Source organism: Callithrix jacchus, chromosome 1, assembly GCF_049354715.1.
Source record: "Callithrix jacchus isolate 240 chromosome 1, calJac240_pri, whole genome shotgun sequence".
NCBI lineage: Eukaryota > Metazoa > Chordata > Mammalia > Primates > Cebidae > Callithrix > Callithrix jacchus.
The window spans coordinates 158,321,503-158,340,074 of NC_133502.1; the positions used below are offsets into that span (position 1 = coordinate 158,321,503).

At 42.8% G+C, this 18,572-nt stretch overlaps 1 protein-coding gene across 19 annotated transcripts in view; it reads left to right on the forward strand.

Moving 5' to 3' along the window:
- Positions 1 to 18,572, forward strand: part of PALM2AKAP2 (PALM2 and AKAP2 fusion) — a 527,870-nt gene that overhangs the window by 291,657 nt on the left and 217,641 nt on the right. For 12 of the 19 annotated variants that reach the window (XM_035305215.3, XM_035307774.3, XM_035251605.3 and 9 more), the window contains 3 exon segments: positions 2,238 to 2,352; positions 3,578 to 3,599; positions 10,022 to 10,123. In XM_035305215.3, the coding sequence (XP_035161106.3) occupies positions 2,238 to 2,352; positions 3,578 to 3,599; positions 10,022 to 10,123 (239 nt within the window). 19 annotated transcript variants of the gene reach the window in all.

Consider the following 18,572-nt stretch of genomic DNA (forward strand, 5'->3'; position numbering starts at 1 on the left):
CCTGTACCAGTTCATTATTACCACAATAATGCCATATAACACTCCTTCAAATTCAGTGGCTTAAACCCAAAGTCATTTATTCTTGCCCACACTTCTGTGAGTAGGCTGGGTATTTTGCTGATCTAGGCTGGGCTTAGCTGAGTGGCTGTAATTTCAGGTGCATCTGAACTATATAGCTGAGAGCCCTGAAACTGATTGGGCCAGGGCACACTGCACCTATGCATGGGTTGGTCTCAGGTCTATTCCATGTGTGTTCTTTCTGAGGTCCAGGCTGAAGGGGCAGCAGCTGCCCTTCTCTTGGCACAGGAAGGGGTACCAGAGGACAAGCCTAACTGGGCAAGCACTTTTTAAGTCCCTGCTTGTGTCTTATCTATTCATATCCCATTGGCTAAAACAGATCACATGGCTGACACCAGGGTCAAGGGACTGGGAAGTGTATCCCATCCACCATGAGCCTAGAGTAAATCACATGGTCAAGATCAATATCATTGGCTTGGAGGAGCATATGCTCTTCCCGTGGAATAAGGGAGGAAGGAAGGAAATGTTTTTGAGAATAATTAAACTTTTTTTTTTTTTGAGACGGAGTCTCACTCTGTAGCCCAGGTGAAAGTACAGTCACACAATCTCTACTCACTGCAACCTCTGCCTCCTGGGTTCAAGTGATTCTCTTGCCTCATCCTCCACAGTAGTTGGGATTACAGGTGTGCATCACCATGCCCAGTTAATTTTTGTATTTTTAGTAGAAACGGGCTTTCACCAATGTTGGCCAGGCTGGTCTCGAACCCCTAACCTCAGGTATCCACCTGCCGTGGCCTCCCAAAGTGCTGGGATTACAGGCATGAGCCATCGCAACCAGCCCAAGAGTAATATAATCTACTGAACACCTTAAGTGTCTGCTAAAGTACTCTGTGCCAACATATGCAATGTTTAACAAGGTTGGGGATGTGGGGAACACCTGAGAACCCATGTGGTGAGAGTTTAGCACAATGGTTAGGAACAGGGTCTAGAGTCAGACCTCCTGGCTTGAATCCTTGCTTCAGGGCTCTGCGGCACTAAAGCCTGCTTTTCCAGGTTACTTCACCTTGCCACACCCAACTGATCTCATTGGTAAAATGGGGATTCCCTACTCACAGGGTCATTGGGAAGTTTGGATAAAATAGCCCACATGAATTCTTCGCTAAGTTCCTGGCACAGAATAAGTGCTCAGTAAACACTGGTGGCTATTATTATCATTTCACTGAAAGAATATGGCTGTTGAGATTTTCCCCATATCATAGCTGCAGCTGCTGTTCTGGAATATTTTCCAGAGTCTCCTGGCTGTGCTGAAATTTCCCTTTTACAAAATACATAGGATGGCTGTGAAAACTGAGGAAAGTTCCAGAAGGCAAGGGCAGTTGCATTCTGTCTTCTTTATTTCCCCTTTTTTTGGCAGTAGAATCCAGGCCACAGAGGGAGAGGACAGCAGGCTCCAAAGGGTACTGGGGCCACCGGCTATTTCTTGGCAACATACTTCTTTTGAGCAAAGATGGCCCTTTCCTTTTTTTTTTCTTTTTTCTTGAGACAGAATTTCACACTTATTGCCCAGGCTGGAGTGCAATGGCGTGATCTCAGCTCACCATAACCTCCACCTCCTGGGTTCAAGCAATTCTACTGCCTCAGCCTCCCGAATAGCTGGGGCTATAGGCATGTGCCACCATGGCCAGCTAATTTTTTGTATTTTTAATAGAGACAGGGTTTCTCCATGTTGGTCAGGCTGGTCTCGAATTCCCAACCTCAGGTGATCCACCCACCTTGGCCTCCCAAAGTGCTGGGATTACAGGCATGAGCCACCACTTTTTGGCCAACCTGAGAGAGCAGTTATTCTGAGATGGCCAGGGTAATATGAAGCTATTTTCCTTCTGATGTTATGTCCTCTGCTATATGAATATAATCTCCCTCCAAATAAGAAAGGTGTGCGTGCATCGGGTTGGCAGGGAGACATTGAAGCATATTGCATAGTAGTGGCTGTGAACCAGTGGAGGTAGTGCTGTGTTGATTTCCCTTGACCAATATCTGCCCAGTGACAGAGCTGGAAACACAGGATGTTGTGTAATGTAAAACCTTGGCCTGGCTCCTCAGCGTAATATAAAACGGAGGCTGCCAGGAAGGTACAAATAGCCCAACAGGAAGGAGCTGCTCTCTTGCCCATGGACAGCAGGACAATAAAGTAACTTGTCCTTTGTTTGTGTGTTTTCCAGGCTGGAGCAAGAAATACAAACGCTAGAAAGTGAAGAGTCCCAGATATCTGCCAAAGAGCAAATCATCCTAGAGAAACTGAAGGAGACAGAAAAATCCTTCAAGGACTTTCAGAAGGTGAAGAAAACAAACGTGATTTCTCTAAGTTATTTCTGTGGGGAAGTAAGGCCTAGCAAAATGGTGCCAGCTGGGAAACAGGCCATTTGGCGGTGATGAGAAATCCGAGCCACAAACTCTATAAAATGAGGGGCAGATGTGTGAGGACCAGGGGCCATCCTGAAGCTGAGCATGGCATGTCTTTTGGTGTGGGACCATCTGGCCTGCTGCAAGGCATAGGGAAGGGTCATTAGATTACCCCACCCGCCTGCTGTCTGGATCTCCGATATGCCTCACCCCTGAAAAGACTTCTCCTGTTGGACTCTAGAATTCTAAAACCAATTCTGATTAATCACAATAAACATGTTCTTTGTGGCTTTAATTATAGTTTGCTTTTTGAGTCTTTTCATTATAAAAAGGCCAGAAACAACACCCTGTGAAATGGATGTGAATTCCAAATACAAAGAGTGTAAATACATGAAATTTTACCGTATATAAAAACAGATCATGCTGTGTATCAAAGAGTATAGTCCGTAAAACCAGTAGACTCTGAGTAAAAATCTCAGGACTTCCCTCCATTTTTTTTTTTTTTTTTTTTTTTTTGAGATGGAGTTTTGCTCTTGTAGCCCAGGCTGGAGTGCAATGGTGAGATCTCAGCTCACTGCAACCTCCGCCTCCCAGGTTCAAAGCAATTTTCCTGCCTCAGCCTCACAAGTAGCTGGGATGACAGATGCCCGCCACCATGCCTGGCTATTTTTTTTTTTTTTTTTTTGGTAGAGACAGGGTTTCACCATGTTGGCAAGGCTGGTCTAGAACTCCTGACCTCAGGTGATCCACCTGCCTTGGCCTCCCAAAGTGCTGGGATTACAGGAGTGAGGCACCGTTCCCGGCCCTCCCTCCATTTTATAAACCTTTCTGCAATACCTATAAGTGACAGAAAAGCAATCTAATGAAATCAGTTTAGGATGGGATTTTCTGATTTCATTCTCCAACATGACCAAGGATATTTGCTAGATAATTGAAATAAATCTCTATTGGGAGACATTTGGTATAAATTGGGAATGGTAATTTTGGAATTCTAAACAAATTGTCCAGAAGAAAAGAGATCATTGCATTTTTCCAGCACAGTCAAATTCTGGGCCTGGGCATGGGAGAAAGACGGGTTAAGTCTTTAAAGATGGGAAAAGATGGGTTTATACGCCCACAGGAAGAGTAACACTCTGCCTTGTTGTGTTTGTTCCCACAGGGCTTCTCCAGTACGGACGGAGGTAAGTGCTCTCTGCCCCGACTGTAGATGAGTGTTTTTACCCTGGTCAGTTCAGGGGGTTTCATTAACAGGGTCTTAAGGAAGAGGTGCTGTGTTGATTTGTAAAGCATCAGAAGAAATTGCAGCTCTGGTTGCAGACCACTGAGGAGGTCCCAATTCCGTGCCTTCCCTGCCTGTCTTCTTCGGGAACTGTCTCTTGCCTCACTGTTTCTCATCTTACAGAATTAGCCTGGCTCTTCTACTTCCTTTTAGGTCCCAAAGGCTCAGTGCTTGCACCTCTCTTGTAAAGTACTCAGCAAAAAAGAGTATTAACATCAGGACCAGGTCCCTTGTAGGAAAGAGCCCGTTTGTCCTGGTGGTTAGATCTTTAGGCTGAAACACACATGGTAGTTTAGGAAATTCGGGGGAAATATCTGGTGTTTAGAAAATATTTCTACAGCTTCTGAATTTTCTTTGCTTTCTCTCTCTCTTTCTCTTGGATCAGAGAACTGTAGTTTCTTCTGTAGAATCAGGGCTGGGCAAAACTTTCCTCCCTGTGCGTGACAGTTGGTTCAGAGCATAGAAAGGTGGGAGCAAGGTCCTGGCTTCCTGGTGGTAAGAACAGGTCTTTCGCCTTCTCTCCCTTCCCTACCATTCCTCTTTCCTCTCCTCTCCTCTCCTCTCCTTACTTGGATGGTGGGGATGAATTTGAGATTGTATACTTCTCACCCTTCACCTTGCTCCCTAACCTCAGCTGCAAACCCGTGATTCCTACTTTCATTTGTCCCTCAGCTAGACCTGCTTTAAAATAGAGAGACTTAGTGGAAGGACCAGATATTGCCTGCTCACCTGGCTCCTAGAAAGTCACACTCTAGGGCTGGGTCTGGTGACTCAGGCATGTAAGCCCAGCACTATGGGAGGCTGATGTGGGAGGATCCCTTGAGCCCAGAAGTTCAAGGCTGCAGTGAGCTATGGTCACGCCAGTGCACTCCAGCCTGGGTGACAGCGAGGTCTTTTATCAAAAACAAATAAACAAACAAGGTCAGCCTCTAGACTAGGAAGATGATCAGGCGCCAGAGTAAGAGTTGACTTCGGTGTTTTCCCAGTGCCATATGGAAATATACGGGGAAAAGTTTAAAAATGTGTTTTTCTGGATTAGTCAAAGGTATTTGCATGAAGGATAGTTCTGACTTTGCCCTCCCAAAATAAAAAAAAAAAAATAAAGGCCTGTGATTTTTTGCCCTCTAGCAAGTAAAAGGCAGGAGACCTGGATTTTGTCTCCCCAGTTGGTGTTTAGGAAAGTACTAAATTAAACTTCATTTTCTGAGTGTATGTAGGCAGAGGCCAAGTCAGGTCCAAGCCAGCAAGGACTCCAGGAAAAGCGGGACCTTCAATAGTTCTAGGAACTATGGTGTGACCAAGTCAGGGTACTTGTTCTGTGCTTTGCGGGTGGGGCACGGATTGAGGAAGTGGCGTTGGGGAATTGTGGGTACAGCATGGGGAAGATGGCAGGCTTCGCTGAGTCTGGGAAGACCTGAGACATGACACACAATTAGCAGTAATACAGAACATGTCAGGCTGGGATGCAGTGTGGGACACTGGCCCACAGTCATATACCCACAGAGTGCGTGTTGCCCTTTTATGCTCTCACTTCTTTCTTCCCTTCCCTTCTCAAATCAGAAGTTTCCCTAGACAGCCCTCTGATAACTAGGGAAGGGAACAAGCCTGTCTGTCATGTTCCTGAGAAGTCTGTGTGGGGCATGGAGACCTGTCATACTCTATGACTTGTTAACAAGCAAAAATGCAGCCGTGTCACAAACCCTCACCACCTCTTTCATTTTTGCCTCAAACTTCTTTCGTTTTCTTCTGCATTGCTTCCCATTATTTTCACCCATCCACCTAAGCCGTTCATAGAGGTGGTAAGAAACCTAATCATAACTGAAAAGAGCCTGCAGGGAACGTTGCCCTCACACTCTCTCCTCCAGGATGGGTGAGATCAGGCTCATGAGAATGCAAAAGTCTTAGGATCCCACTTCTTGGGAAATGGGCCAGGGAGGAATCCCCATGGTCTTACCTGTCACTCTGGATTATAGTTCCTGCCATCTGTGGTTATCAGCAAGCCTGGGTGACTTCTCTATCTATCATACCACATCTATTAGCAAAGAAGTTTGAAGGAGGGAACACATGCATCCCAGAATGTGATTGATGTGTAAGCCACACTGTGGTGAAGCACATCCCAGCTGAGGGACTATGGGATGTCTCTTTATATTCTCATTCTCCAATTTCAAACGACCCAAGTTGCCAAGACCCTCTTAGAATCAACCAACTTGCTACAAAAAATTAACAAATTATTATTATAGGACAATGATACCTTAAGAAACACAGTTAATTTCTGATGCATGTAGACTGCAGAATCCAGGTCCAATTAGGATTATATAACCATACAGACACTGCAGATAAGCAGCAAAAGCATCCCAACTTACGAGGTGCCATGAGAGAGCTGCTGGTATCTGTGTGTGTAATGACTCCATCTCAGGTACCCTAAGTGTGTCTCCTTATGCATGGCAGAGGAAATAGAGGTACTGTATTCCTGGATCACCAGTGGCTTTTGATTACATGATAGCCTGGGCAATGAAGAGCAACTTATTCTACTCCTGAGTAGAATCTCCTGGTCGTATACACTCTGATACCCCTGCTCCTCCCCACCAGTGCACACTGTTGTTACATAGCAGAACCCTCATCTATTGGGTGGGTTGTTTTCACTGTCTTAGGCATAATGTCTGGTACATCTATAAATTACATATAGTATATCTCTGGTGCTAATTCTGTTCTTTGCCCACTGGGGAAGCGGCTGATGTAAAACTCTTGGCCAGAACAGGCAAAGGAAAATGTCTGCCCTGGGCCCATCTCAGTCTTTGCTGTAAGATAACTAATCTTCTTAGGTTCACATCCAGTCTGCGGCGGCTTAGAGCCTTTCCCACATCAAAACCTTCATACCAATTATTGGCAAACCTCAATCTTCAGTTGCCTGTAAGTTATGTGTTTATTTATTTATTTATTGAGATGGAGTTTCGCTCTTGTTACCCAGGCTGGAGTGCAGTGGTGCGATCTCAGCTCACTGCAACCTCCGCATCCTAAGTTCACGTGATTCTCCTGCCTCAGCCTTCTGAGTAGCTGGGATTACAGGCATAAGCCACAGCGTCCAGCCTAAGTTATGTTTTAAGAAATGTTTTCATCAATCTTGTTTCTCTGGCTTTAGCTGTTAAGATTCTCCCTAGCTACTATAAATATTTCATCTGTGTTAGAATTAAGAAGCGGCACTCATCTTCATTTCTACAATATAAGTGACTATTTTCCACCTTCTCTGGCAATGGGGAGAACAGTAAAAGACCATTCTGACTTCGGCAGGAAGAGGGCAGCTTATTGATTGAAGCCACCTGAAGAAGTTTTTCCGATTAAGTTTTGGCAGGCCTGTTTGTTACACTTTGTGCTGGTCTATCAGACCGCTCACATCTGTCTATATAACCTTAGGGTTTAGTACTTAATGATATATTGAGGGGGCTGCTCTATCCTCTTTCTGATGCCCCATTCTCCACTCCTTTATCTCTGTCTCTGTCTTTTTTTTTTTTTTTTTTTTTTTTTTTGTCAGGGGTCCACGAGCTGGTCTTTCAGGAAGCATATTTGTCACCTTCCTTGGGAGGCTCCCACAAGAACATTCACACCGAATTTCTCAGGAATACAGAAGTGTATCTTCTGAGAGTGCAGAGAAGTGATTGTAGAATTGAAAGTACAAAGATTAAGGAAATGGCTTGAATCCACTACTTTGGATGTCTTTTTTTTTAGTCAGGACCTTGCTCTGTCACCCAGGCTGGAGTGCAGTGGCATGATCTTGGTTCACTGCAACCCCCCCGCCCCAGGTTCAAGCAATTCTGCCTCAGCTTCCTGAATAGCTGGGACCACTGCCACTCACCACCAGGCTCACCTACTCTTTGCATTTTAGTAGAGACGGGGTTTCACCATGTTGGCTGGGCTGTGATCTGCTTCCCTCGGCCTCCCAAAGTGCTGGAATTACAAGTGTGAGCTACTGTGTCTAGCCCATTCCCTTATCTCTTAACAGAAGCCCTGTATTCCAGCCCTCCAAGAGCTGTAGCCTTCGAACTTGTAGCCAGTAAACATCTGGCAAAGGTAACTTCCTCATCCACTCACATCTGGCAGGGAACTGTCTTCTGGAGGAGGCTGAGACATAAGCCCTGGGAATCACATGTTCTTTCGGATGGAGAATTCTCTGTCTGTGAGTAGGGTTTTTTAATCTGCTAAGATGGTCAATATGCAGACACACATGTGACCATGAGAAAAACATTCAGTATGCATACCCACACGTGATCAGTTCATGAGACCTCACTTGGGCTCCGGCCTCCATCTGATTTAAATGCAGAAAGTCAAATTCACCAAGATCCCAATTCTGAAAATTATCAGTGAATCTTGGAAGTTCTGGAAATATGCTCTGGTCATCCCTTCTCTCTTAAACTGTACCTCTAGTCCTGGATTCCTGCTTCATTCTTCCCATAGACCATTGACACTCACCTGCCCCTACCCCTCAGAACCACTGACCTCAAGCTGCTGCTCTTTCTAGTTCTGCCTTGTGCTGGCGTGGGGCACAGACCCTTCCCACAGCCTCCCACAGTAGGAGTTAAAGGAAAGAAAAGTCTGCAGCCTAAGTTTAAGAATCATGGAGGTGCAGTTCAATATGGAGAATAATGCTCGACTTCAGACATGTGGCTGCACTCACAGCCCCTGGCTCAAATCTAAAACCGTCTTCAGGGGATCTCTGCAGGCTGCTTTTCAGCCAGCTGCCAGCCCACCATCATCTCAAAGGCTCAGTTTCCTTCCTTGCAGAGAGAGGGGCCTTCAACCACATCTGCTTTTCCAGGATCCAAGCTCCAACACATGTAGGCACTCAAGAGGGAAGGCAACCTGAGCCTCACTCCACCCTAAGTCATGCCGTCCTGATCTTTCTGTCTCATTCCTTCTCCCCAGATGTTTGATATGGAAAACTCCATTTTCTTAGAGACACACCTTTTTGCCTATGAACAGAATGGTCTAATGTCAATACATTCTGGATTGTTCAGACTCACTTGCAAGTCAGCAAAGGGTCTGGTTGGTCTAGAACTGAACCAAGCCTAGTCTAGTGTCTGTTTGCAATTCTCTCCTGCAACAAATGAAAAAGAAAGCTGCTAAAACTTAAGCAGTGCAAGTGGGGATGCAGAGGAGGCCACAGTGATGAGAAACGTGGAGGAGGCAGAGGCTATGGAAAGGATTGGATACCAGGAGGGGGAAGAGTGAAGGGTGCTGCTGAGGATCCCAGGTGAACTGTGGTGCTTATGAGCCAAGATAGAGGATAGGAGAAGTAGCAGGTGAGCAGAGATACAAGGTCCATTTTGTGCATGTTGGGTTTGAGGCGATTGTGGGATATTCAGTATAGACATGCTGTAAGCAGTTAGAGGTACCCATTGATGACTGATGGACGTTCCAGGATTCTGTGATATGGTTGTAATGCAAAGAAGGAATCACATCTCATGGAGCCCAGCTTTCTGGAATCTTCCTGCTTTCACTTACCCACTTCTCTCTGGGGTGCACCCAGATTCGCCTTGTCTCAATTTAAAGGTTTCCTCCTTTCCTCTGATGCCTTGGCATGCCTGCTAATGTTCATGCCCCCCAGGTCTCACCTCCTTAAAGAGGCTTGTCAGGGTATTTGCCCAGGCAAAGGTGATGGGCTCCTTCTTTTGCAAAGCAGCATTTCCTGCAACTGGGCTAATGGTTGGCTCACTAGGTATTGTCATTTAGAATCTCAGGACTTTCTGGCTGAAACACCAGCCTGCAGTATTGGAAACATGAGATCAATTTTGAAGTCTTTTTATTTGTCATAATGCATATAAAATTGGTCTTTTGAATGAATCAGGCTCATTAAGCAGTATTGCCAGTTCAGGGAATGAACCCCATAATAATCAGGCACAGAAAGTTTTATTTTCATTTCAGAGAATGGATCTGTTTTTCAGTACTGTTAAATGTACATTTCTAGTTTGATGTTTTCTATTTGGTCCATCCCACCAAGTTGATAATGGCTCCCACAAACCCATTTCTGGCTCTCCCCCCACCCTGCCCCCAAACTCATTGTCCTCCTAGAATCTAGAGATTTCTGATGACTCTTCTAATACATAGAGCCATCCTGGGGCTTGAGCTCTCTGGCCAGGATCCCTCCTGCCTCAGCTACTCTGCTGAATACCAGTCACTGGGCAAATGCTCGTCTTTGTTTACCCTGATCCTCCTGTTCAGTGGCGGCCTCTGCGGTCCGTTATGTAGGGCAGACAAGCTGCTGTCTCGGCAGTGAACCCATTGGGCCTCCAAACACTGTGACTAATTGTATTCCCTGTTCTCTGCTACCAGATGCAGTAAATTACATTTCCTCCCAGCTTCCCGACCTGCCAATCCTCTGTTCACGAACAGCAGAACCAACACCTGGGCAGGACAGGACCAGCAGAGCGGCTGGTAAGTCCTGGGGAGCCCTTTGGTTTGGATGCCAGGCTTGTCCAAGGGGCTTGCATTTCACTGAGCTTTATTAATGAGATGGGTGCCCTGCTATCCTTACCTGGGGTACCTCGCCTCCAGCCCAGCCTCAGGTGCAGCCTTCACAGTGGCCACACAAGACAGAGACCGGCCCCAGATGGGTAATTGAGGACCAGATGGAAAGGAGTTTTGAGGAAATCATACAGCATTTCACCTCCAGCTTTGGAGGAGTCTTTCTTTGGTGTTGGTGATCCTTATATCTGTGTTTATTCTCAAAGTTAATCTGTATTCTGCCTCTGGGGATTTTTGTTTTCCGTGTTGGAATGATACAAATTGAGAGAGCCATCCATGATGGAAGCTGGGTGGGAAATATTTTCAAAGCATAGGGGTATCTTTACAGAATCCTTTGGGAATTGAGCTATTTGTATATTATAAAAAATATATTCCTAAGTCTTCCTATTTCTGGGGTTATTTCTTAGCCACTGCGGTATATTTGGGAGGAAAAGAGGTAATTTAAAAAACACATGTTTCTTGCTAATATTTCTCACAACTGGAGATTTTACAAAATAATACATTTGTGATTATCGAGTACAGGGAAAACCATGCTTTACTCTGCTTAAGGCAGACATGCCTCAGAAATGAGAACTGGAAGGGTGCAAACAGTATGATCTACCCTATGATCTACACAGAAACGTGCTGAGGGCTGGCGGTTAAATGGAAAAATCAATTGCCCAAGGTTGCGTGATTAGTTACAACATAGGTGAATTCAAATATGAGTGTCAGATTCTGCTTTGCATACTCTAGGTAAGTGTATGTCCTAAATCACATAGGACAGATTTTAGAAAATAAAACAATCGTGGATGTTGAAGCCACAGGAAATACATAGGCCAACCTGAATATTTTATGAAGCAAAGAATCCTTCCTTACTTTAGTACAAAAGTAAAATAAAAAGGCAAGTAAGTATTTAACATAGTTGTCATGTCCACTGGCTAATTTAAATATCCTCTGGGCATCTCTGTAAACATCTTAGCATATTACTTTTATGTACAAACTCACAGAGTCCTAGAGATGGATGGAACCGTAAGTGGTATCTGGTCAATCCGGGGCCACTTCCTGGGCAGTGACAGGATGGATCAACTGGGACCTGCACCCTGCAGTTATGCTTCAAAGGAATCATTGGCAGTCACTTTCACACTGGACTCTTTAAGTACTCTGGGGTGCACTTCTGAGGTCAATGTACATAAAATGTGTTTAAGAGTCACACACCTTCCTGCTGTTCTTAGAGACTTGGGTGTTGATGTTCCTGATAGTTGTGGGAAAACAGCTTCTCAGGTCCTCTGCACAAGGTCCTGCACTTCAAAGGACGTGGGATATGATCCGGTATATGGATCAGCTCATGGGAGGGTAGGGACAATGTATGAGAAATCATTTTAAGAGAGAGAAAAAGAATTCGAACAGTGTGGGTAGTCAAAGAGTATAAATTCAAGAGTAACACATGAATATGATTGTAGTGCTGTGTGAGTAGGAATGTACATTATTACCACAACCCAGCTCCCTTTATCTTTGAAGATCCTGCAAAACATAATTATTTAAAAAGCCAATAAATTTTTTAAAGTATAGTGTGATCAGAATCTTTTTACAAATAAGTTTACATGTGCTTCTGTTGATTAGTTAAGAGTTAATTTGCATAAATGCATCTACTGTGGGACTACATATAGCGGAGCTGTGGAAGGAATTGTATTTGTTATGAGGAACTCCTTTGTCCAGGCCATTTGGGGAATGGGATGTTCAGATTCACAATCAATTATGGTTAACAGCGACTACACAGAGCATGTGTGGCTTACCAACCAAGAGTACTCTCTAGAGTTCTCCTAGATACAGTCCATCTTATTTTAGGTATGTCCTTTTGGAAATTTGTATAACCTCAGGGCCATTTTGACAAATGTCACTTGTCATTACTAAGTAGTATGACAAATATCCTGGTTGTTTGGAGTTTGGAAGATTTGGGGCTCTGTATAAATGGGAATTTACTTAGAATCATTGCTTTTCAGAATTAGGAGACATCTATTCCAATCCTTTATCCAGACATTGAATCCTTGACATAGCCCTGTGAAAAGGTCCTCAAACCCCAGTCACACAGCTCTGTGATCCAAGTTTAATCTCCCTTCAAGTTGCCCATTCCATCTATAGTTGGTTCTGACTGTTGGGAAATTCTTCCTGTGATGGAGCTATCATTTGTCTGCCTTGATCTTCCATCCACTTATCCTTATCTTGCCCCCTACTCAGAACACATCCAGTGATTTTCAAGTATTAGAAAATGTCCATTATTTCCTGTTTTTCCCAGATCCTCACTCTAATGCTCACAGCCCCGCTCTCTCCAGCTGAAATTGAGATGATGAGATTGCCCGTAGACACCCTCCACCATCCCTATCCCTCCCTTCTGAACACTCTTCACTCGGTTGCTAGTCTTCTTGATGTGTTGTGCTCAGAGCTTCCCAATGCCTTCTGGGCTAGGCTGCTCACCCCCAAAATAGAGCGTGACGCCACAGACCACGTGGCTGACTTTGCTGGCAGCAAGTTCTTTCAGCTTCAGTTTTGAAAGGCCTCAAAGTCATTTCATGTGTACCACCGCTCAACCATGCTCCCTTTGTCCATCGAATTGTTGTTACTGAATCATTTCAGTTGAAATGTGCAGTCTGTTTCCCCTAGTTATCATATACTACTTTTCCTTCTCATTCATAGAAGAACCTACATAATTCTTTTGTTTTTTAATCTCAAAAGACAAAAATAAGCATAAGCTGTGCACTTTTCTGTCCTTTGTAGATTTGCTATGATTATTAAGTTTCTTCCTGTTAGATTGTCTCTCAAGAATGTTGGGCGTTTCATGGAGGCACTGAGGAACCACAGCAGGAAGGTGGGGAGGGGAGCGATGTCATGAGATTTGACTGGGCTCTGACATTCCCTCCCATTTCAAACACGCGCAGTTCCTCCATCCTTGTGTTTACATGTTGTGTTTCCGTATCAGACTGCACTTGAATCAAGGGCTTCACAAGTTTTGAAAGTAGAAAACCCTCTTCTCCATTGTTAGGTTCACTGTAGCTCATGATTATGGTATCCTCCTAGCCTCGCTTTGCTTCTCAGTTTAGTACCCCCTCAAATCTGAAAGCAGTCTTTTCTTATTTCATCATTTCACTGCTAAAACTGTTGCGTGTTGGAACCAAAGTCAGAGCCCTGTGGCACACCATTAGAGATCTCTTGGCCCTTGGTAACCCTAAATCGACACCTTTGAGGTATCATCATGCAACCACTAACAAGATAATTATCTTAACACCCAAGGCACACGTTTCTGTGTCATCCACAGGAATAGGAGGGATTTTGTGATGATCCAGATACACTGGGTCTTTTCAAATGCAATTTGCTATTCTTTCTAGAGACCTTGAACAAAAAAGAAAATGAGATCAATTTGCATAGTTTCTGCTTGATGAACTCATGCTGGCTCTCGGTCATCTGTGCTATTTGAAGGCTAACTTTAGAATTTAGCTAGCCAGCCATAATGTCAAGCTCCTTCTCTGTAGCTTAGAATCCCCTCGTTCTCATTTTTGAAAATCAGACCTTTGCATGTCAGCCTCCAGAGCCTTTCCTGGTGTTCAAGATTCTTGAGACAAATTCAACAAGGAACCCAGGACCCTGACCCCAAAGCACTGAGAACATTTATATCCCTGCAGTGCTTTATTGTTTTCTAATCTTCTCTGCTTGTCTAGGTTTCACTTCCCTTTCTGCCACTTTACAGGCTGAAAACTCTCCTTCTTGACCAAAAAGATAGAAGCAAAATCAGACACAAGAAATTGGCTTGTCTTTGTTATCCATCAACATTACACCTTTGCTGACTTATTTTTGTTAATACTTTTGTGTCTTCAAAAAGCAATCGATTCAAAGAAATTTTTGATCACTTCTTTGGGGGGAGTTACAATTTTTTATTGATATATAACAATTGTACATATTTATGGCGTACATGTGGTATTTTGATGCATTCATACAATGTGTAATGATCAAAAGAGGGGAATTAGGACATCCATCATCTGAAACGTTTATCATTCCTTTGTGTTGGGAACATTCAAAAATCTTCTAGCTATTTTGAAATAGACAATAAATTATTGTTGGTTTTAGTCACTCTACTCTGCTTTGAACATTAGAACTTATTCTTTCTATCTAAGTATTTTTTGAAGTTAGAGATTGCACTCTGGGATGAGAGGGAGAACCCATTCTGAATTAATTTCCTCGTTTTTATGGTCATTGACATCACAGTAGCCATTTTTATATTTCTAACCCAAAGAGAATATGTGAACACATATGTATATGTATAATCACTTGCTTGAAGGGATGAGACTACCCATATGTATGTCCATTCAACAAGTCAAGCATGTGCATTGCTTGCCTATCACATGCCGGGTACAATGCCAGCTATTGGATTTTTTTTTTTTTTTTTTGCTGAGATGACCCTGACCCCCATGGATGACACTTATGATCTGTCTACTTTCCTATTCCTGTACTGTACACATCACTAACTCATGAACCACACAGGCTGTTCATAGCACCATAAAATATCAAAACTGGATGCCTTACATTGTACAAATGAGAAAATGAAGCCCCAAAATGGGGTGTCATCTGGATAGGAATTCAGATCCTATCTTTCTCCCTCCTCCCATCTCCTTGACTAATGACAGTGGGGCATGTGGTGCTTATACTTTGGATGTGGGTTCTCAGCCTGTTCCTCCTCTTGTAACCACAGTGAGTCAAAGGAAATAAACTAGGAGAAGGCTGAATCAATGATTGAATTTTCCATCCTCCTGGAATAGTCTTGTTTTGTACATTCTTGGACTGATTCTCAAATGTATTCATGTTCATTTCTCTTCCCCCTTGCTTGTGTCAGTTGCTCTTATTCCCCCTTCTCTAGGCTCCCTTCAGCCCTTCCAGTTGCTTTCTGTCTGCCAAAGGTGAAGGTACCAGGCAACATGAGCATAGGTAGAGCCAGGGGGATAAGTTTGAATCAGAACCAAACATTCTCTCCTCCTCAGACCCATCTCTCTGGCCTCTGCAGAGCAATAGCTTTTCTCCTCAAAGCTGCCACTTTGGTTTTTATGTAGGCACCTTCCCCAGAAGCCTCATACTCCACTCCACCTGGGTGTTTTCAGAACCTAGAGACTGGAATTCTCAACCTCCACTGAATGTCTCTACTCCTTCAGGGAGTTTCCCTATTGATAAAAGAATTATTGGGAAGCAAGAACCAAGAAAACCAAATGTGGAGGCCCAAAATCAAAGTACCCTTGCAGTCATTAATCTGTATCCCTTTAAAGAAGCTGGCAACATTGGTTCTTATTCTGTTTAATCAAAACAGCATATTACTCAACTGTCTCACTGGCTTCTTGGAAGGAATAGCAAAAATGCTTTGTATACTCCAATCTCATTGTCATCAATATATAAGGTTTGGAAATCAATAATTAAATGTATAATTTAGTAAAAACATACTTCCAGATTTCAGCCAGCTTATCAGTGAAACATCCATTGAATTGTCTTCTATTTCTTGTCCTCCTTCCCCACGTCCTTCCTCCTGGAAAATTTCAAGAGCTTTCCTTCAAATACTTTTTTCTGTGTCCACGTATGTTTCAGGATTTCTTTCAGGGCTTCCCAGAAAGCCTTCACCCTCAACAGCACTCCCTCCTCATATTTTAAATAAGATAAACAAAGGCACCAAGCCCTTTGACCATCATCATTATACAAATTGTAGTGTACTTCTGACATGGAGAAGGTAAGGGAAGACAGGGCAGGCTAGAGAGTATGCTTTGTGCTTTGTGGTTACAGATGAAGGCATGATAAGCTTGAGAAGTCTTTGGTATAAACTTTTGGCAGCAGTAGGAAGTAGAAGAGTTTTTTAAATTGTGTGCGTGAACAATGAGACACTGCACTGAAAATGTCTTATTTCCTACTGGCTCATATCCACTGTAGTTCATGCTTTTGAATATTATTGGCTGAGAACTGAAGCAAAATATAAATGCTTATTCATAAAGATGACATTTAAACATTCATACTTCCTGCATGGCTTTCTAAAAGACCTAGATAACATTCTCATATATGTATCCATGAAGACTAGATATTGCCCTTGGGTTAAGCCAGAGCTTCTCAAAGTGTTCGCCTTTGTTCCCCTTACTGGAGGAAAGAGTGAATGAAGAAAGGAATGTAGAATCACACTCTTAAGGAACCTGCTAAAAATGTGTGGTTCCTCTGAAGTCTTATGTTTTATCTAGAAAAAAAATATGAATTTTGTGGCATAACATATCTAAGTTTATTTTATTATAAAATTATATTAAAATGCTTGAAATATTTTATGCTCATATTCTAGGAATATTGGAAGAATAGTATACAACATATAAATGTAAATATGTAACCCTAATAAAACCATGTCACATGTGGTTCAGTCCCAGAGTCATGTCACATTTAAAGAAATATAGCTTAAAACCGCACACCAGAAAACCATTAAGAAGGTATTCTGTTCTTTATTTCTCCTGAAGTATATTAAAAGGGACCTTGGCTGGGCATGGTAGCTTACCCCTGTAATCCCAGCACTTTGGGAGGCTGAGGTGGGTGGATCACTTGAGGTCAGGAGTTTGAGACTCGCCTGGTCAACATGAAACCCCATCTAAAATACAAAAATTAGCCACGTGTGGTGACGTATGCCTGTAATCCCAGCTACTTGGGAGGATGAGGCAGGAGAATTGCTTGAACCTGGGAGCAGAGGTTGTAGTGAGCCAAGGTCACACCGCTATACTCCAGCCTGGGTGATGGAGTGAGACTCTGTCTCAAAAAAATGAATAAATAAATGGGACCTAATTTATGTCTCCATTAAGCAATACTTCTCATAGTTGCTTTTCTTTCCTCCACACATCACCTGCTCCAAAGCATCAATGACCACCACAAAATGCTCCTTCTCTGTCCATATTTCACACAGTTTTTACTTTCTCTCCCACTAAACTTCTTTCTCATCTGTGTACTGTGTGTATATACTTAACCTATCCAGCAAAGAACTCACCATCATCATCTCTCCTTTCTTCCAGTCTCTGAATCTAGAACAGGCAAAGATTAAAATGAGAGAAAATTGGATCAATTATGATCAGCATTCTCATTGGTGGGCAGAAGGAGGGGGCCATCTGTAAACATCCCCATGTTAATAATTTGTATTTTCATCCTATCATATATGGATATAAAAATAGAAATATTTTGTTCCATATTCTGTATTGATTGGAGGCCAATGTGTGGTTTTGTTCACAGATTATTGAATGTTTGCAGAATAATTAGCTATTGTATCTACAAACTAATAATTATTACTTTCCTTATTTATAACTATGTCCCATGGGTGTGTTAATAGTGATAAGATATAATATTTTAATCCCAAACTGTGCTTTTTAAAATAAGTGTAATATTTTAAGAACAGGCTGTTGGAGTTCATGCAAATTTTAAATGCCCATTCTACTCCTCTGATGCAACATTTTGTGAGAAATCAGAAACGAACTGAGGTAAATGTTTGTTTGGATACACAATCATTGTGTGTGCCCATGCACCTCTATGACAAATACTGGTTGGCCTCCCATTGTGTCACTTGAGAAAACTTGAGATCTTTATGGTGAACAAGTAAAACTTTCAAAATGGAACTGCTGAAAATCAAACATGGGAGTTTGTTTCATAAACTTTTTAGTTAAGTGTTAACCAGGAACAGATTGTATCTTACTATGCAAGCAGATGGAACAATCTCATTGCTGTTATTTTTTCAAACAAGTTCAAACGTTAATTACCGTGTGTACCTTCCCAGTGATATCATATTATACAAAATATTTGTTGCTAGATTACAACAACTGCATTAGACTCTTGAATGATTAGCCTTTGTTTCACAGATGTGTATATTGGGTACCTACTATACAAATGGCTCTAAGGTAGGTGCTGACAGGGACGGGGGCCGTCATGGATAGATGTTGGGCAAGAAACTAACCCTCAAAAATCCTAAAAATCTATGAAGCTGATGAAACATTCCCACAAATAATTATACAACTGAGTAGAACATGTTAAGAGCCTTCAGAGGAGTTTAGAAAAAGTATTGAGAGAATTTTAAGAAGAGAGGGCTCACTTAGAGATGGAAGGATCAATGGGCCATATTTGGATATGTAGAAACTCAGAACAAAGACATTTCAGGAAAAGAGAATCTTAACAAAAGCAGGAAATATTTAGGTCTGAGATGGTGTTATTTGATTGTGCTAAAGGGAAAAGGAGCACTAGAACATGTGGTTGAAAAGATAGTTTGGATCTTCTTAACATAGTTGGGGACTTATTCAGAAAGAGATAGGGACTCAAGGCAACAATAACCAGACATGTGGGCTAGATCTCT